General features: G+C 34.7%; 1 protein-coding gene across 2 annotated transcripts in view; it reads right to left on the minus strand.

Moving 5' to 3' along the window:
- The window catches only part of Nup62cl (nucleoporin 62 C-terminal like), an 83,028-nt gene that overhangs the window by 17,684 nt on the left and 43,725 nt on the right, over nt 1-21,619 (minus strand). For both annotated transcript variants that reach the window (XM_046420820.2, XM_046420821.2), the window contains exons 3-8: nt 21,112-21,268; nt 15,045-15,195; nt 14,742-14,791; nt 14,468-14,602; nt 12,382-12,493; nt 9,168-9,234 (exon numbers count right to left, since the gene is read on the minus strand). In XM_046420820.2, coding sequence (XP_046276776.1) covers nt 9,168-9,234; nt 12,382-12,493; nt 14,468-14,602; nt 14,742-14,791; nt 15,045-15,195; nt 21,112-21,268 — 672 coding nt within the window. The remainder of the gene's footprint in view (nt 1-9,167; nt 9,235-12,381; nt 12,494-14,467; nt 14,603-14,741; nt 14,792-15,044; nt 15,196-21,111; nt 21,269-21,619) is intronic.

Genomic DNA, 21,619 nt, shown 5'->3' on the forward strand with positions numbered 1-21,619 from the left:
TTAAAGTAACAATAAATATAATTGAGTTCTTAGTGGCAACTAATGTGCAATTGGAAAAAAATGGTGCTTAGAGAGAAATACAACTCTCATTTCTGTCATGAGAATTCACATTCTGATCTTACAATTGATACATTAAGGTACTCTGCTTGTGTACAGCCCTGCTCTTCACACAAATTAACTAAAAAACACATTTGAAGAAGGTATGCAAAAAATGGTGAAAGTATCTTGAATTCTTTGATGCAGACAATGGGAGATGGGGGTCAAGGTAGTAGAATAAAATGATATGGTCTTCATTCAGTCATTCTGTGACATTACTTATTGTTCAGATCTCACTTTAAATCCTTCCTTTCCCTTGAAACAAACTAAAGATTGTTTCCTTCCTTTACCACACCCTACCCCTTCACAGTGTACCTGTTCATGGCAGAGGTACTGTTGATGTTTATACCTAATACACTGAGTAACATAGTGCCTAAATCACATAGTAGGTGCTCCCAATTTAGAGTCACAACTACTCTGTCATTTTGACCCCCATCTAAAATAATACCTTCCAATTATAAAGTACTTTAGCTTTTTTAAAAAGTAGATTCCTCTTTTTTTGACATAATACCTTTATTTTATTTATTATATATGGTGCTGAGGATCAAACCCAGTGCCTCACACTTGATAGGCAAGCACTCTGCCACTGAGCTACAACCCCAGTTTGCACTTCAGCTTTCAAAATGCCTACACAGACTACTTCATTTTATTTCCACAATCTCTTGGAAAAAAGCAATAATTAAAAATGCAAGGTTAAATAACTTTCTAAAGGTGTAAACTAATGAGAATTGATTCTAGGATCTCTATCTTTAGACTTTCATGTAACAGTGCTTCTATTATTACAGGGTACCTGTTTGACAGATGCTGTGAATTTTTTTAATAAAAATCATACACTATATGCATGTATTTAAATATCAAACATCATTAATATGTATAATGAATACATGTTAAGTCAAAATAAAATAAAAGAATACTATGCTGAGCTAATAACTGGCACCACAGTTTAACACTCTGTTGTCCCTTCAAACACTGAAGTTCTCAGAATGACACTAGCCTATCTGAATCCCATCTGGGGAGGTTTAGTGGGTGATATAGTATTCAGGTTATTTTATCTTTGAGATGGCCACTCAGCATGGGCCCCAAAACAGCACTGTGCGAGGCTCCAGTGTAATAGTTTTTTAGTTACCAACAAGAAAATTGCTTTGCAGAAAAATCTGTCTTTCCCACAAACAATATAAATTCTGTTATTTGTTAGTGATTTAAATTATGATACATATAATTCATCTGGGGAGGCTCTCCAGCTTGAGGAAATTCACTTGGGCACAAAATGTACATAAGTAGGATTAGTGAGAAATCTAATTTTGCAGATGTATTGAGTGTATTTCAAATCTGGATTTACATATAGAAAAGGAAGTTTGGGAAGTGGAGCTCTGAGAATATTAACCATCACACACTTTCCTAACAGAAACTGAAGACTCACTTAATTCTAATCTTAGTGCCCTAATCTAACCTACAAGAAGTTCTTTGGAATCAAGGGACAAAGTGTGACAATGAATCTATTTTGTCTGTAAAGGGGAGCACAGATGAGTAAAAGTGCTCATTAAACAATGTAAGACATGAAATACTCTTCAATCAACTGCAATGGGAAGAAGCAAGTATCTCTGTTGAGCTTAAGAGACACTATTAAGTGAGCCTCACAACAGAGGTGTCTTTGTGCTGCTGAAACACCTCTGGCAGATAAAGAGCATTCAACTTTCAAGTATCTGAAATAGAACATTATACTCCAGAACACAAGAAATGACCTCACCAATCAACTAATGTCACCAAAATTTCTCAAAGAATTTAAGAAAAGGAAGAAGTAAATGAACCAGTTTTGATTGATGCATGATCAGTAAATCAGATTCTATTCTAAAAGATGAAAGAGGAAAAAGACACTACAATTGGAATTTAAAGGCATCTTTTCGTGTCTCAACATTTGATGCTTTTCAGATGAGAGAGCTAAAAGCGATTAATAAAATATTTTTAAAACCATTTCTAGTCTGGACCAAAGCTTCTTTAAAAAATATCAAACAATGCTTTGGAAACTGAGTTATTGCTCAGCTTATATTTGTGTGTTCCTAATTGCATCATGACCACTATCTTTGAAAAAAGTACTACAGCATCCTGTTTCGGACTGCTGGAGTGGTGCACAGAAATCTCCAGTCATCACCCTCTTCCAGGATCACGAGGGAGGGAAGGAGAAAGGGAGGGAGGAAGAGGTAGAGGGAGGAAGAGGGGGGAGGGAGGGAGAGAGAGAGGAAGGGAGGGAGAGGGAGGGAGGGAGGGAGAGGGAGGGAGGGAGGGAGAGGGAGAAGGAGGGAGGGAGAGGGAGAAGGAGGGAGAGAGAGGGGGAAGGAGAGAGAGAGGGAAGGAGAGAGAGGGAAGGAGAGAGAGGGAAGGAGAGACAGAGGGAAGGAGAGACAGAAGGAAGGAGAGAGAGATATGGGGGATGGAGAGAGAGAGGGAGGGAGAGAGAGAAAGAGAGACAGAGACAGAAAAAAAACATCCTGAGGGGCAAGTGGAAATCAGTCCCTCAAGTGATCTATCAGGACTTCTCTGGAGCCAATTTGTCCCAAAACTAGAATAGAATGAACAACCAGACCACAGTTTAACCAAGGCTAGTTCATATTGCAGACCTCTTACCCCCTGCCCCAATCCATTTAAACCTAAAAGCTCACACCAGCACCAGGAAAACAAGGCCAAGGTGTCAGATCTCCCTTTGCTTTCCCAATGTGGCCATATCAATTAAAGTTTCCTTTCTTGCTTTTAATCATGAAAATAGAAAACACCAAAAAATCTAATTTAAAACAATCCCATCAAATAATAAATACAACCTTGAGTAAAAATGAAGCATGATTATGACATATCACCCAAGGCTGGTTCTCTAAAATGATCCTAAGGCATTTTATGTAAGTTTGTCACATCATGCACAGTAGACAATTATGAATGATTTAAGCAAAAAAAAATGTGAACATTGGGGCTGGGATTGTGGCTCAGTGGTAAAGCACTCGCCTAGCACACATAAGTCTCTGGGTTTGATCCTCGGCACCACATAAAAAAAAAAAATAAAGGTTATTGTGTATACTTACACCTAAAACAAATATTTTTTAAAAATGTGAACACAGACACCCACTCTAGAACTAATGGGACTGTATTTTGGAAATATTATAAAATCTCTTATGTCATTTTAAGTTACTCTAAGGAGTAACTCTTTCTGCCCTAAATAGCTGTCTCAAGGTTGTGAGTAGTTACTAAATAATTATGCAGTTCTATTCCACAAGAGACTAAAATAATTATGGATGAAATATATTTTATTCTTGATGCTTTGGGACACTACATGAAAAAAGTGAAATGCATTGAAAATACTTACCAACTTCTGAACAATGACCAGTATAAGATTTCCCACTGCCTATTTCTTTTTTGTGGTGTTTGATAAATATTAATAAATAGGATGATAGTTTGGCATATGATGCAACAGAAAATGCCTATTCTTTATTCCACCTCTCCCCTTTGAGAGAAGTAATGCCACATACTAAAAATGAATAACAAATTGGCTCAGATGGATTGACAACTCTGTCATAAGTGGTCCCAGAAGAGCTGGAGTTGCTGCATTTTTAGTGACTGCCAACTCAGAAGATAGATGTGTGACTGCAGAACTGCTGTGAAGAATACCTCAATATAATGCTGTAATTTTTTACAAATAAAGATAAAAGCCAGAACTGGTATTTGTTTATGTCTGTTATTAACTCCCAATGACCTATACTAAACATAAGGAAAAGAAGTGCAGACACTGTCAAACAATGGATAAATATCAAATCTGAAAACTGGTCATTACCTACACATATTTAGACATTCCTTAATTTAATAATGACTGACTCCTTTCCATCTCAGTCCTATCACTGGTACTGGCTTGATATAGGTAAAGGAAGAAAGGGGCCTGGTTCTCTATAACTTGCTCACAGATATTCTAAATGTTGATTGGACAGTGTAATAAGTAATATGCTTAACGTGTAATGTTTAATTTCAAAATCACTTTTATTTTTCCTTTTAAATAAAATTAATTTTCACATAGTATTAGGTACACTGCAATATTGAGCAGAAGGTACAGAGATTTTCCATATACTCCTTGCCCCCACAAACGTACAACCTCCCCTACTAACAATATCCTACATCAGAGTGGTACATTTGTTACAATTGATAAACCTACATCAACAAATCATTATTACCCAAAGTCCATAGTTTACACTAATGTTCACTTTTGGCGTTAATATTCTGTAGGCTTTGGCAAATGTATAATGACATGCATCCATGATTTGATAAGAGTACATCATACAAAATATTTTCACTGTTCTAAAAATCTCCCATGTTCTGTCTATTCTTCCCCCACCCCCATTGATCTTTATACAAATTTATATTTCTACAGTTTTGTTTTTTCCAGAATGTCAGAGCTGGACTCATTCAGCATATAGCCTTTTGGCATTAGCTTCTTTCACTTAGTAATGTACATCAAAATCACTTTTAAAGAGGTGATTTCTCAGTTAAATATATAATTCTATTAGTGTAACAGTTGATGTTTCATGATGAAAAATCTGTGCCAACATTAAAGATATTAAATCATAAAAACATTTCCCAGAAACCTTTTAAAATGAAGATTTGACTTTATATACAAGATTTCTCTTTAGCAAAATATGCATGTATTGCCAAAATAACACATTCATTCGTTTTTCTATATTATCTCAACGTGAATAAATTGATTTATCTGATCTTAAAAGTTTCAGACTATAGACCCTTTCAACAGACATGATCCAATTAACTATTAAAAAACAAAACAAAATAACTAGAAAAACCTCTCTTAGTATAATTAAACCCTGCCATGCTCCATTTCTGATCATGTAGTTTCCTGATATGAAAAGGAAAGGCTCATTGAGTGGGAATGACAAAAAGTATACAGTATCAAGAATTACCAGGCTGCCTGGCATGGTGACACACCCCTATAATCCCAGGGACTCAGGAGACTGAGGTAGGCAGATCACAAGTTCAAGGCCAGCCGGAGCCATTTAAGGAGACCTGTCTCAAAATTAAAAAAAAAGGGGGGGGGGGGCTGGGTATGTAGCTTAGTGGTAAAAATGTCTCTGGGTTCAATCTATAGCACCACCCAAAACAAAAAAAAAAGAATTACCAGGCCTTTTCCCATTCTTCAGCATGACCTTCCTTGTCTCAGTAAAGAACCCACACAAACTCTTGTTGCCTCTTCAGCTCAAATGAATTTTTAGCCGAAAAACAAATCCCAGTAATCAATTACTTTCCATTGTCTTATTCTTATTACCTGTTTTGACTGAGAATTTTACCCAGATACCCAAAACTCATATCCCAAAGTACTATCAAACTTTTAAAACCTTTGTCCTCTACTGATAGGTACACAAATAAGATTTGTTTTTGTTTTTGTATCAAGTAATGCCTACATTGGAGTGTTATTTATACTTATTTACTTATTTTGCAGTGCTGAGGATCAAACCCAGTGCCTCACATGTGCTAGGAAAGCACTCTACCACTGAGCCACAACCCCAGCCCCCTGCTGTGTGTTCTTAAGGAAGCCATTCAACTTCTCTGAGCCATAATATCTTCATTTATATAAAGTATAAGTCCCTTGCAATACCAACAACCTTAATTTTATAAAGGAGACACTGGCTGAAAGCCTTGAGATTTCGTTTATGACACAGAGGATCCCTGCCAAGAGAAAAAAAATAATCACTGCAATTTTTCTGTATAATCCAAATTGCCTTCTGACATCCCCCTCAACTCTACCCAAGAATCATTGTTCAATGGAGAAAAGCATGTAACAGACAGGGAAATTTTGTATAATTTCATTCCTTATTGTTTTCCTGTTATTGACATTTCCCCACATCACAGTTGTTCTTACAACTTCTCTAGGTAAGTGATTTTTAATGATAGTCTATCTGGAACTATCTTCTCAAGACCCAATTTAACAGCTACTTTTTGAACCCCACAACCTTTCTTTTCTGTCTCCCCCACCTCATATACATAGTAAATTTGGATAACCAGTAACCAGTTCTACCACTACCATTCACTGACTACCAACCCACAGGCCAAGATTCAAAGGTTCTTCTTTTAATCCTTACAAAACATCTAAAAGGTAGATATTAGTTGTCATTTTAAAAACAAGGGTACAGACTCATAGAGACCAAGTGAAAAATAAGTGCACAACTATGAAGAGTTAATTCCTTGACTTGAATCCTATACCTGACTCAGAAACCTCACCAGGTCACAAATGAATATTAACACTATTTAACTTCCCTCTGATGATTCTAAATAGTTTAGAAAGGGATAAGACATATATTTCTCTAACACAGGAGAGAAGGACATAAAGATGAATAATGATGTAAGTATGTCTGGAAGGGAAAAAAAGCTGAAGAAGTTCATTGTTGCTGACTTCCATTCATGCAGAGAATGAGGAATCCAGAATTCCAAGTAAGAAAAATAGTATTATTTTAAGGCCACATCTTGAAAATAATAACTCTGATTGTTTAACTAGTTCCCATTTACCTCAATTCCTACCATCATATTCCATATTCCTCATTATATTCTATATTTAGGCAAAGTCTTTAAAAAATGACCTCCCCAAATTTTGATTTTAAATTTGTAGGAAAGTTGAAAGAATAACAAAAATCACACACTTAAATACCTTTTACCAAGATTAACCTGCTCATACCATCTTGCCACAAATTGCTAAATGTCTTTCTCTTCACACATGGTTTCGGTTGAACAATTTGGAAGTACACTACAGACATGAAAATTCTCTAAATAAAGTAGCCTGCATTTTCTAAGAAGAAAAAAGTTATTTTCCTACATATTCATAACTATCACACCTAGGAAAATAAGCAATTCCTTAATATCATACAATATATAGTCCATATAGGTTAACATGGTATACTTGATTGTTATATCTATGTCTCTGTCTGTCCCTCTCTGGCAGTGCTTGGGATCAAACCCAGGGCCTTCTATGTATTAGGCAAGTGTTCTACCACTGAGCCATATCCCTAGTCCTATGCCTGTTTAATCTAAGACCATCCCCTTAATTTTTTGTTTTGAATTTTAAAGAGTCCAAGCCAATTATATTTTTAATGTATCACACACAGAATGTCTGATTTTTTTTTCTTGCATTAGATTAAGGTTAAACATTTTGGTAAGAATCCTATATATGTGATATTGTATACTTCTTATCATGTCAAGTCAAGAGGCACATTATGTCAAGTTATCCCACCACTGGTTAGGCCAAGTTTGATCACTTCACTAAAGTGGCACATGTCACAAAGGTCTTGTAAAGGCATATATTTTATTTTGTAATTTTTAAGTAACCTGTAGAGTGATATTTTTGAGTAGACATACATATGCTATTCTCCAACAATCTTGAATTCAATAGTTTTAGCATCCATTGATGATCCTTGACTAAATCAACTGCTATGATTGTGCTGCAAAGTGGTGATTTTTTTCCTCACTAAATTGTACAACTAAAATGCTGAGTTTTATGGAATAAATTATGCATCAATAAAACTTTTTTTAAATTAACTCAGTAACTTGCAGTCTGTATGTGGTCCACTTCCTGCTAGCCTACTTTTCTGCCAAGAAATGACTGACAGTTGAAATATTTTATACATGAAACAGGATATTCAAGATCAAGATGAACTTAATAAAATAAAAGTGTTCTGCTGATTTAATTATGGTTTCTGAATTCTATCATTTATTCTATAATTATTAGTTGGCATACTTTTATAAAGACATTCTCCTTCTTATTTCTCTCTCTCTTTTTGGATTATCATTGGGAACTCATGGTTTTTTTTTCCTCCTTTAACATATTATAATCTATTACTTTTGTTATTCTTTTTCATGTTTAAATATACTAATGTGTCAGCAGGAATCCCTTGAAGTACAATCTTGTATCCTGATATAACCTCATTAGTCATTTAACAATGTTTGCTTTCTTGAACAAAAAGTCTGAAACTCACCCTGTACTTTCCTTGCCTGAGACCTGAGATCAGATAGTTAACCAAAAAGATTGATTCCTTTTAGTGGGAATGGTATTTAGAAATCAAGAGCTAGGTACTGGGTATGCCCGTTACTACGGTGTCTTTCATTGCTTCTAGGCCCTGTCTGTATATAGAACAAAGGAATAAGAATATTTACAATTCAAATTTATAATACAAATGTAAAAGGAAAGAAAAATACTAGTATCTCTTTTATATTTTAATGAAGACACTAATTTTTATTATCAGTTATACACACACACACACACACACTTGCTTTATTCTACCATATACATAAAATGGTAGCAACATTGGTATCATAATTTTATAACAATAAATCTATTAAGAAAGGTTTCTTTTGTTTTGTTTTTTGTTTGTTTACGATACTGTAGATTGAATCCAGTGGTGCTTTACCACTAAGCTATATTCCCAGTCCTTTTCATTTATTTATTTTTGAGACAAGGTCTTGCTAAGTTGCTTAGAGCCTTACTAAATTGCTGAAGTTGGCCTTCAACTTGCAATCCTCCTGCCTCACGTTCCCCAGTCACTGGGATTACAGGCATACACCACCGTGCCTAGCTCCATTAAGAAAGTTTAAGATTTCTCTGCAGTTCTTTTCAGGTAACATCATATTAAGAATACACTACCAAGAATACTATGTTCAAAAGTTATCTGAATTGAGTGATTGTTACAGTTACGTACCTTTGTTTATTTTTAATGTATATTCCATGTTAGTATTTGTCTTTCTTCCAGTTAATTTTGGCTTAATTATAATTTTTAGTATATAAAATACTTATATGCTTCCCAAATCAAAAACTGAACAAAAGGTATACTTCAGAGAAGTTCTGATTCTATCCCAATACCCTACATCTCATTTCTGTCCACCTTGTATTTTCATTAATTTCCAGATAATTCTTCAGAACTAATAGTAGGCATGAGTTAAGCAACACCCCTAAAACTGAGCTATTATGTGAGTATGGTCATGGAGCACACGCCATGACTTATAACACATTATCATAAATAGAACCTGGTATATGAATAAACTCCCACCTGAATTCTGATTAATCCACTGCAGAGAGTCCAGATGAGCATTCAGAATTTTGCAGATCTGCTGGAGCTAAAAATACATCCAATACTTTTAGATTATGATTATTCAGATGTGGTCAACAAAAAAATAAGTAAATTGAAATTAGGAAGTGTTTTTTATTTTTTCTGGTAAGACATGGACTGAGAATAGACTAAATATTAATGAATTTTTGTTTCTTTTGCTATTTCATATTTAAAATGTTCATTACTTTTACATATTAGTACAATGCATTTACTTTTTTTAACTGTCAAGAATGAGACTCCTACAATTCAATAAGAAAGTGACTGCTACAGCATAAAAATAAGGAACATTAAGAGACATTTCATAAGAAAATAAATTCATATAAAAATTTAAAAAGCAACATTTATCAATCAAATCAGGATTTTTTAAATGGTGTACTCAATTGCCAAGTACAGATTAAATATCTGTTATCCAAAATGTTTGGGGCCCTAAGTGTTTTAAGCACTTGGTTTTTTTTTTTTTAATTGTGAAAGCTCTGCATATTATACAATGTGATATCTTGGAGATGGATCCAAGTCTAAAATCATTGTTTCATATATACCTCATACATGTAGCCTAAAGATAACTTTACACAATAATTTATTATGCCTGTGTTTTATTTGCTTGTTTGTTTGCACTGCTAGAGATCAAACTGAGGGTGTTATGCACACTAGGCAAGCACACTGAGCTACATCCCCAGTCCAGCTATGCATTTATTTTGATTGTGACCCATCCCATGAGGTCAGGTGTGGAATTTTTCACTTGTGTTGGCATGTCAGCACTCAAAAGTTTTGGATTTTGAAGCATTTAAGATTTCAAATTTGCACATTAGGAATGCTCAATTTATATGTGGGAAAAATACATACATTAATATATAGCCAATAGTAATGTAAATTGGCTCAATCTTTTAAAATATACAATTTTATAACATATATCAAAAGTTTAAATAATCATACCTTTTGAATCAGCATATTGTATCTATTTCCAGGAGTGTAGCCAGAGAAAATAATCAAATCTAAATATAAGTGGTCAGTACAGGGCTATTTTATATTGACCCCAAATTGCAAAAATATCTATACCAATTCAGAAATGACTAAATATATTATGGTAAACTCTCCTCTGATAAAATATCCTAAAACTATTAAAACTTTGGGAAAACACCATGAAACAATATTAAATAAAGACAGAAAGCAAAAATCTATATGGTATGTTTCCAGTGTTGTTTTCAAAAAAAGAACCAGCACAGCAAAGTGACTAAGAAGAAATACACCAATATAATAGCGGGTTACTGGTAATATATGTGATTTAATTTCCTTCATGGATTTTATGAGAAAATATAACTGAATAAGAGAATAATATGGATTTGCTTAATAAAAACTTTAATTAAATATTAGGTGGTCTCTCCCATTACTACCATACCCCCTTCCTTCCACCCCTGCCAAATAAAAGGGAAATAAAAACAGGTTAATTCCCTCACTGTGAATAGGAAAATAGTTGCTATTTTTATACCCTAATATGTGGCCCACTATAACAAAGCTTTGTTGATGTATACAATCAATTATTTTCAGTAATATTATTGTTCAGAAGTGTTTTTTTCTGCTTCCTCTCCGATGATTTATGAACAGGAAGGAAAAAAAGGGATGAGTTGTTGAAGATCTCTTGCTTCTTTTGTCCTGCCCTGAAGCAGTAATTAAGCTTTAACTCATTCATACTAAACATCCCAATCACCTCTGCTAGGAACACCAAAAACAAAAAGACTCAAATGATTCACTATCTATTACTAGAATAAAATAAAGCAATATTGGGCTTAGTAGAGAAAAACGATGAAGATAAGATTACAGTAACCTTTTACTTGCTCTGTTGAGAACATTCTTCTCATATTAAATCAACAGAGGGACTAGACACTAGCTTTTCATGTCTAAATCTACATGTATTTATCTATGCATCAAAATTCTATTACAACAAAACAATTTTGAATTTTGGAATCACAATGGTGATCTAATATTTCATTAGAACAAAAACTACTTTGATAATGTTTGATCATTTGTGTGAACATAGGGAGATGGCAGCATGGGTAATTCCTGACTAATTCATATTTGTCTTTGTTCAACTTTAGATTCACCTAGAGTAGAGAATGGCATAATTTTCATAGCTAGAAGGACTTAAAGATCATTTATTCTATCCTTGACATTTTGCAAAAGAAGAAACCCAGACCTAGAGAGATTAAGTGACTTAAACAAAATTCTAATGCTTTCTCAACTATAACATGCTCTTTATGATTAAAAAAGCTAGTAATATATATGTGGATTAAGAGTGGTCTATATATATAATTGGACAAAGAACTTACTAAAGAATAATCACTACTTGTACATATGTCATTCATTCTCATCTACCCAGACCTTGGCTCTACTGCTAGTTATAATTAACTGATAGAAAATATAATAGGAACTCCCACAATATATGATTCCTCTTACTGCCAAGGAGTGAGAATAGGAAAAAGAGGACTCTATTTAGCTTCTAAGACAATAAGGAAAGCAGAGGAAATAAGCTCTTTAATGAAAATATAGAAAATCAAGTAATACACTTCTTTCTTAACATCTAATGAATTCACAGCATGTCTATTCTAACTGAAGCCTCAGCTTTATTTTCACATGATATAATACATTTACATCATGAGCTAAGTAGTATTTTATGGGGCAGGTAGAAACCTAATGACCACATTTATCAAATTTTCTATGAATAAATATATGTTCAGTCTCAACAGTTAACTCACCAGATTTTAAAGATATAACCTACTCATAAATTAAGGATTGCCTGAATGTGTAAGAGACTTGAATCTACTCACATTTATATGAGAACATAAATACATATGTAAAAAGAAGAATAAACCAGATGCTAAATAAGTGAACAGAAAAGTAAGTACAGGGAAACATATTTAATTATGCATACAAAGGAGAAAACCCTAAAAATATCAAGAGTAAAGAGTAATTTTTTTTCACCTTCCTAGGAATAACCACAAAAAAATCATAATCATCTCTGCTTCTAAATATCTCCTGTCCCACTAATCAAACCCAAGCACTGTTATGGAGGACAGACAGTGACTAACTAAAAAAATCCATAGAATGGTAATTTCATACTACATTTTGACTGTCTAGATATATAAAGCAAAAAACATACCCGATCAGTAGTGGCAGCAGGATTTTCAAATGTATTCAGGTGACCAGTAATGTCCTTGAGATCTTGGGACATTCGTTTCAGCTGAGCATCCATAGTTTCTGCTAATTTATAACTGCAAAGGCAGGTAAATAAATTAACAAGAAATGTTGTCCCCATATCTACTGTTATTTACATACAAAGATAATACTGTCAACTGGATTTGTCTCAATTTCCCTACCTTCTCAGTGGGTATCGGTTATGACCAATGGCGTATTTTTCATGGATACAATGTTCACCATCCTATTTTATGTAGATTTTAAAAGTAAAAGCTTTTATCTGCCTTGCCATTATTTTAATTTCACCTATGTACCATCTTGCTAATGCTCTGGTGAGCAAAGGAACTCTTTTTCTTTTTCTTCCTTTTTTTCCAGTACTGGGGTTTGAACCCAGAGCCTCATGCATGCTAGGCAAATGCTGTACCACTGAGCTATATCCCCAGTCTCAGAGGAACTCTTTTTAATAACAAAATACATCTATAGGACATTTAGATATCCAAAACAAGTTAGTGTTTAGCAAATTTCAAATGCTGAGATTTCTTCAATGGTCATAAATACACAGATGTCCAAGGTAAAACTTTATATAAATATATTCCACCAGGCAACAAAAGCTATTTTGTGAAATAAACTTTATAATTATAAAAGGTAGATAAATCTAAGTTCGAGACAAATTGATTAGTGGCCTACATTATCAATATTTCCATCCAAATTATTTACTACACCCACACACACAAACCCACACTTAACCTAGCCAATAAATGTTTACAAGAATTAAAGTGGCCAGATAATTTTCCACTTTAATGTCTTTAAAAATTAAAGACTCAATTAGATTTACTGGTAACCATCTGGCCCTTCTGTGTGAAAGTACTTATAGATTGCCTAAATTGTTGAGGATTATGGTGAAATTTTTATCACAATATAAATATGACTACAAAAGAGCAATTAGGAATTAATGTTACAAATATTTCTTCAAAGTACAGTTAAGATCTTATGAATAAAAATGTAACTGTTTTAAAAAAAAGAGAATACACAGAATACAGGAAGGAAGGAAGGAAGGAAGGAAGGAAGGGAGGGAGGGAGGGAGGGAAAGGGAGATGGGCGGGGGGGGGGGGAGAGGGAAAGGATTGATCAACAAAGGCTGAAATACAAAAGAAGAAATAGAATTAGGGTCAGTACAAATTAGCTGTACTTACCACATTTAATGTCCCTACAAAAAAAGTTAACTTGAAAGCCTTTTTAAAAATGAGCTTAGCTGGGTGCAGTAGCATGCACCTATAATCTGAGCTACTCAGAGGCTGATGCAGGAGGATCACTTGAGCCCAGGAGTTCAAGGCCAGCCTGAACAAAAGCACCTCAGTCTTAACTCACTAATAAGCCATCAATAAAATAGTATCAATTTAGATTGTATAGTACATTCATTCAAAGTCTCCTTACACTCTTTAAATTGGACTGATTACTAAATCTCAGTTCCAGAGATAAAGTTACTCTGGAACACTGGCAATGAACTGACAGAAGGTAAAGACTAAATAGTACAGTAAATATACCTACCCTGAGACATTGACAAAAATCATTCCATTTTTGAAACTCATATAGTTTACCCCCAGTTTAACAAATTTGCCTTTAAAATAGCAAATAATTCATCACTAAAGCAATTGCATGAACATTAGGTTTAGATGAGTCAATATAATAGGAGACCATAAATATTCTATAATACTATGACACCACACCCATAAAATTTATATTTCTAAATTTAAGAACAAACTTGACAAATATAAACTTTACAGTGGGCATACATTAGATTGAGATTAATAACAGTGTACAGAATACTATAAAACAAAATAGCCAAAACAATTTCTTCATTTTCGAGCTTTTGAAAAAAAAAAAAAAACCCACAAAATAGTCAAACAACTTGATAAAGGTCAACTGTAAGAACATCTCCTCTTCTACTAATACTTAATCTCTGCCTTCTGATTCAATTTTTCCCTGCTTTATGAACACTCTCATAGTAGGTAACTTCTTCCCCATTCCTCAACCTTTATTCAGTTACTTACATCCTCTCATACTCCTTATCTTCATGCTGCAGATAAACAGACTCACTTTGGTCCTTCACAGTCTTCTCTAAAGGAGTCAAAAGATCTTCTAGTTCCCTCTGCTGTGACAGGATAAAATCTAATTCTTGCTCCAATCTGAATAAAACAAGTCAATAGAAGAATCAATGAAAGGAACTCAGAATAACAAAATAAATATCAATAAACTACAACAAGGGGAAAATCTGAACAAAAAGATAGTTTTTTGTTCCTCAACCAAAGAAATGTAAGGTTCTACCTTTTCTGATCCAGTTTCACTTTTTCCACTTCTCCATGTAAAATAGAAATCTTTAAAGAGAAATAAGAAGAAAATAGAATATTTGAATTTACTCAATAACATCAGGGCAATATTAACTTTCTCATATACACTTTAAATATAAAACATTTCCTATTTCAGGGCACTTATTACCTAAGGAAAATATTTTTAAGCTGCTTGCCAACATTGCAATACAAAATTAACCACAAAACATAAATCTATTCTCTTGTGTTCGTCTGCAAATATTTGCACAATGCAGGTAGATTAATGAGAATATCTTCTTACCTCCTCAGCATTCTCCATCAATGTGCAGTCCCAAGCATTGACTTGAGTGGCCTGACGAAGAAAATACTTTTCTTGATCCTCTAGCTCAAGACTCCACTTGTTTATCAGACCATCCAGCTGACCATATGTCATCACTGGAGTTACTATTGAACTAAATAAATGAAAGAAAGCAGAATGACCGTATTATCATACTTATGACCATATTTTAAAAACAGCACAAGAAGTCTAGAGAAGCAGTTAGCATGTGAGAAGTTTCTCATACCTGCTCCCCAACAAAAAAACATAAAGGGTAAGGATGACTTAACAACAACCATTTGAAATCTCTGGAAATTATCCTAAGGGGATATAGCAAGATAAAGGTTTATTAATAAATATGCAAAATCACAATAAGAAAAGTGAAAGTCTGTACCACAATGTGATCTCTCTTTCCTCATTCAGCTTAGCAAGATGAAGCTCCTTTCTGGGTGGGTGTGGCCAGGGAAATTGGACTCTTTCTCCTTAGCTCTTAGTCAAAGTAACCCATTCCTTATATTGAGTAGAATTCATGAAAGAATGTGTATCCACCCATACCAGGTGGAACCATGACAAACTCCAATTCCCCTGCCAAGTGGTATCAAAAAGGCTGATTATCCAGCTGAGATCTTTGATCCACTGAGAAAAAATGCAAGGTCATGCTCTGATTCCTCTGCTGGGCTCAGTAAGAGGGTAACTGGCAAATCCCTGTCTGGCAAAAGCAGACAGAGTCCCAATTCACCACCCACTTTTGGTGGGATCCAATACAGCAAGATAAATCTAAATCCCCACCCAGCAACAATAAGACTTTAATGTGGCATAGTGAGTAGGATTAGTCACCATTAGACTTTACCACTTGCTTTGGTGTCAGTGGGACATAGTAGGGAACCTAACCTTTACATCTACCTGGCCTTATTAAGACTAAACAAGCTATACAACTTGAGGATAGTAAGGGCTCCAATTTCTATCACCTGTGAGGTCAGCAAAGCTTAGGGGGAGCTTGACCTCCACACCCTCTGGCAAAAGCAAGACTGAAAGAGGCAGGGCAAAGCCAAGCTAATCAGCAATCTGTCCCTTCTTCCATGAGACTTGTGTCAGCAGTACACACTAAGAGCCAAGTCTCCATGCCAACACAGCATCGATGATGTTGAATGAAGTGGTATGAGGCTGAGTAACTGGCATCCTTCTTCTTCCTTCCCCTTATGTCAGTGGGGTGCAATAAGAAGCTGAAATTCTGATTCCCCCTATATCAATTATGTAATATGAGTCAGTCTACTTCCCCTTGATCTGGGGGCTCCAGGACCCAGAGTTTACATCCCCAATAAGAGGCAAGGAAGTGCTAAAATGCAGATGCAGTACATCACTTTCATGGAGAATAAGTCAGTGGAGCTAAGGGAGGTATTGAATTTCCAAATCGACCATGTGCACTGAGACACTGTAAGTGAGTCAGTGTTCCATTTCTGCTGAGGTGGTGTGAATAAGGTCCAGTGAGAAGCTAAACAAAAAGCACACCCATTCTTTGCACTATATCTCAACAAAGGGACTACCTAATAAAAAAAGTAGATATAAACTGGGTGCAGTGGTGCACACCTGTAATCCCAGAGGCTTGGGAGGCTGAGGAAGGAGAATTACAAGTTCAAAGCCCACCTCAGCAACTTAGCAAGGCCCTAAGCAACTTAGTGAGACCCTGTCTCACAATAAACAATAAAAAAGGGCTGGTGATGTAGCTCAGTGGTAAAGTACCCTTAAGTTTAACCCAAGTAGCAAAAAACAGAAAAGTAGATATAAATAGGACACAATATATTATACAAAATGTCAAGGACATAATAAAAACTATGTTATATAACTATCCAGGAAAATCACAACTTGAAAGAGAAAAGACAACTCAGATGCCAACATTAAGATGTATCAAATGTTGGAATTATATGAAAAAAATTAAAGTAACCATAAAAAAGCTTTGAACAGGGGCTGGGGTTGTGGCTCAGCAGTACAGCGCTCGCCTCGCATATGAGAGGCCCTGAGTTTGATCCTCAGCACCACAAAGAAATACAAGTTATTAAAAAAACAAAATGGAAAATATAGAACTGGAAATAAAACAACTGAAATGACAAGCTCACTTTAAGAGTTTGATATTAGTAGAGTTGACAGAGGATACAATCACTGAACTTGAGGACAGGTAATTAGAATTTATAAAACAACAAAGAGAACATAGGCAAGAAAAAGTGGGGGCGGGGGGAGTCTCAAGGGCTGGAGGTAAAAGTCATATATTAAAAATTCCAGAAAAAGAAGAAGGCGAGAACAGAACTAAAACTGTATTCAGGAAAAAAACAGGCTGAAAAGTCCTCCAAATTTGGCAAAAGATACAAATGCAGAGATTCAAGTTGAATGAACCCCAAACAGAAAAACTCAAACAAATCCATGCTAAGACACAAAGTAATTACGTTTCTGAAAACTAAAGACAAAGGAAAAAAATCTTGAAAGCAACAGGAATGGGAAAAAAATGCATTACTTGGAAGGAAACAATCTGAGTGATAGCTGATCTCTTGTCTCAAACTATGGAGGCTAGAGGCAAGTAGCACATTTTTCAAGCACCAAAAAGATAAAAAAAAAAAATGTGTTGATTAATGACTTCCATATCTAATGAAAATGTCTTTTGGAAATTAAGAGAAAATAAAGATATTTTCATACAAAGTAAAATTAATTTGTTACTAATAAACTGACCCTTAAAGATTAGCTAAACTGAACAGAAATAAAAACAGAAGACTTGGAACATCATATAAAAGAAAGAAGCTCATCAAAATAAGTAAAAAGAACAGTAAATATATTATTCTATTTCTATTACTATACTATATACTATTTCTATTACCATACTATTTCTATTACAGTAAATATACTATTCTATTTCTATTGAGGTTCTTCGTGATATTTCATGAGTCAAATAAAAATGTAACCCCATGCATTACTATACTCTGTGTACACAGAAGAAATACTTGAGACAATTACATATAAAAGGTAAGGAGGGTAAAAGGAACTAAATAGAAGTAAGGTTTCTACATTTCAACCAGAGTGGTAAAGTTATAGTGTCACTAGATTATTATAAGTTAAGTTAACCCATGTACAGAAGCATTGAGTAAAAAAATTATATATACATATATTATATAAAAATTATATAATGCAATATATTAAAAAACACTATAAATAGAACAAGGTAGAACCATCACAATATTCAAACAACCCAAAAGGTTGGGGACTTTTCAAATTTTACTTTCCTGAATATGCTTTTAGTCCTGTTCTCTCTTCCTCTTTTACTGGAATTTTTTTTTCCTAAATATTTTTTTTAGTTGTAGTGGATACAATATCTTTATTTATTTTTATATGGTGCTGAGGCTGGAACCCAGTGCCTCACACGTATGAGGCAGGAGCTTTACCACTGAGCTACATACAGCCCAGCCCCTTTTCCTGGAATTTTTTTTTTTTTTTTTTGGATACTAGGGATTGAACTCAGGGGCACTCAACCACAGAGCCATATTCCCCAGCCCTATTTTGTATTTTATTTAGAGACAGGGTCTCACTGAGTTGCTTATCATCTCACAGTTGCTGAGACTGGCTTTTTAACTCATGATCCATCCTCCTGCCTCAGCCTCCTAAGCATCTGGGATTACAGGCATGCACCACAGTGCCCAGCTAACTTTTAATATACAAATATTACCTGTTTTATTATTATCATTCTCCAGGTTTTAAAAAAAGAAAATCAAAAGAATAAAAATCAAAAGTAACAAATAATAAAACATCAGACCTAAACCCAACTTATCAATGATTGCCGCAGTCTGGCTGGGCACAATCAGGAGCCACTTGTCAAAAGAAACTAACTTTATTTTTAGAACCACACACGCCAAACAAAACAGCCTCTCAGGAAAAACCCTCAGAGCCTCAACTGCCACCACCGGCTTTCCACAAGCCTCTCTCTCCCAAACAAGCTTCTCCCCACCTCCCACAATCCTCCTGCTCTTGAGGCCCATTGGCTGGGTCACGTGGGCGGAGCCAAAAAAGTCCCCCAATGAGCAGCTCCTGGTCTGAAAGGGCAGGGAAACAGCCCAATGAGCATCACCGCAGAGGAGCCAATCAGCTAGATGTTGCTGGGGCCGCTGTGAGCCAATCATCAGCTGGCAGCTGGAAGTTTGCTGGCAGCTGGAAGTTTGCTGGGGCCCCTTCGGCTGTGGCTCTCAACAATGATTACTTTAAATGTCAATGTGCTAAATATACCAATTTAAAGGCAGATTGGCAGAGTAGATTAAAAAAAAAAATCTAGCTGCAGTGGCACCTGCCTGTTACCAGACTTGGGAGACTGAGAAAGGAGGATTGCTAATTCAAGGCTAGCCTCAACAAATTAGTGAGAACCTGTCTCAAAATAAAAAAAAAAAATATATATATATATATATATATATATATATATATATATATATATATATATAAGCAGGGCTGGGGATGTGGTTCAGTGGTAAAGCACCCTTGTGTTAGATGTCCAGTATAATACAAACAACAAAAAAAAAATCCAACAACATTTATCCACAAGAAGCTCACCTCAAAGATAAGGACAGACAGGTTGAAAGTAGAAGAATGGGAAAAGATGTGAGATTAATTTTTAAAAATAAATGAGGAGAAACTTTGAGAACTAGAGCTAGACAAAGTGTTTTCTTATAATTGAAACTAAAAGCACATATCTGCCAAAGGACTGGTATCTAGACTACATAACAACTTCTCAAAACTGAACAATAAAAAACCCAATAACAAAAGTAGAAAATGTACAAAGATATGAATAGACACTTCACCAAAGAGGACATAACAATAGAAAACATATACTTAAAGAAATGATCTACATCTTTAGTGATCAGGGAAATATTAATTCAAACTACAATAAGGTATCACATCACATTTATCAGAAGGGCTGAAATAAAAAATAGTGACAACAAACCCTGACAAGAATATGTAAAATCTATCACTCAATCATTGCTGTTAAGTATGTAGAATAACACAGCCACTCTGAAAAAGAGATTGCTAGTTAAAAAATTAACATAAAAACTTTCAAACCACCCAGAATCAGCATTCCTAGGCATTCATCTTAGAGACATGAGTTATATGTTCACAAAAAGACCTGTACATGAATGTTTTTACCAGCTATGCTCATAGTAGCCAAAATTACTGAAACAACCTAGATATCCATCAACAGGTGAAAGAATGTTTAAATAATGATATACAACAATGCCATAGAGTACCACTCAGAAATAAAAAAGAACAAATGATTGATTGATGCACATGAAAACTTGGCGGGGGTGTCAAGGATTTACGCTGAATGAAAAGAGCCAATCAACAATGTGTAACATTGTTGAAATATCCTGATAACAGCAATGAAGATCACATTAATTGTTGCCCAGGGTAAGGGAAAGGAGAGGGGTAGTGAATGTGGCTATAAAAGGGTGACAGGAGGAATCCTTGTAGTGAAGGACCCATTTCATATCCTGACTACATCCATATCAATATCCTGGTTATGACACTTATACTATAGTATTTACAAGATGTTATTGTTGGGGGAAAAATAAGGAGATACAGGATATTTTGTAAAGTATGTAGGAATATAGACTCTAGAGTTTGTCTCAATTTTAATCCTGGCTCAACTGTTACCTAGTACCTGACTATAAGCAGATTATAAAATTTTTATGTGCTCCAGTTTTCTCATCTATAAAATGGGAACAAAAATAGTGTCTATCTCATAGGTTATTGTGAGGATTAAATCATATGATATTTTTAAAGCACTGTTATCTTACTAAACAGAGTAACTGCACAATAAAAGTTGCTATTATTAGTAATATTAATAATTGCATTATAATGGTATTCAGAAGGCCCTTGGTTATTCAGCTTCCTAAATTACAGAAATTGTTCTGTGTTTCAAAAACTCATATATCTAACTTTCTAGTATTTTCTAAGGCTATACAAGCAAACTATGCCTTGTACATGATAAAATGAAACACAAAAGGAATTTTCAAATAAATAAGCTTACTTAACAGTTGAAGTAAGAGGTACAGAAGAAACACTGACTGGATCAGTGTTATTAATCCCAGGGGATGTCAGTGGTCTTAGATTCAGGTTAAAGCCACTTGTAATTGTGGTAGTAGTATTGGTGGTAACAGTGGTGGTGGTAGTTGTTGAAGTTGTAGCTGGAAAACAAAATATACAATGTTAGTAAGAAATGAGAACTTGTTTCACTTAAGCCTTGATCATTCAAGGTTAAAAACCAGAAAGTCATTTGTTAAGACATGAATTTGAACTTAAGTCTGTGGATTTTAACTTAATTCTGTTATAATATAAGTGATATATGACAGGCCAGGTATCTGGATTAACCTTCCTGATGAAAACTAAAACTCCTACATAAATTCATTGGGAAAAAACCCATATCTTAGCTAGCCCCATAAAATTAAAGAAACTAAATAAATCCTCAACACTCTTCCACAGAAAAACTCTAGATCTTGATGACCTCACTAGTAAGTTTTACTAAACTTTCAAGGAAA

Source organism: Marmota monax, unplaced genomic scaffold (genome assembly GCF_021218885.2).
Source record: "Marmota monax isolate L192 unplaced genomic scaffold, Marmota_monax_Labrador192_F-V1.1 WCK01_AAM20220418_F8-fsc00050, whole genome shotgun sequence".
Taxonomy (NCBI): Eukaryota; Metazoa; Chordata; class Mammalia; order Rodentia; family Sciuridae; genus Marmota; species Marmota monax.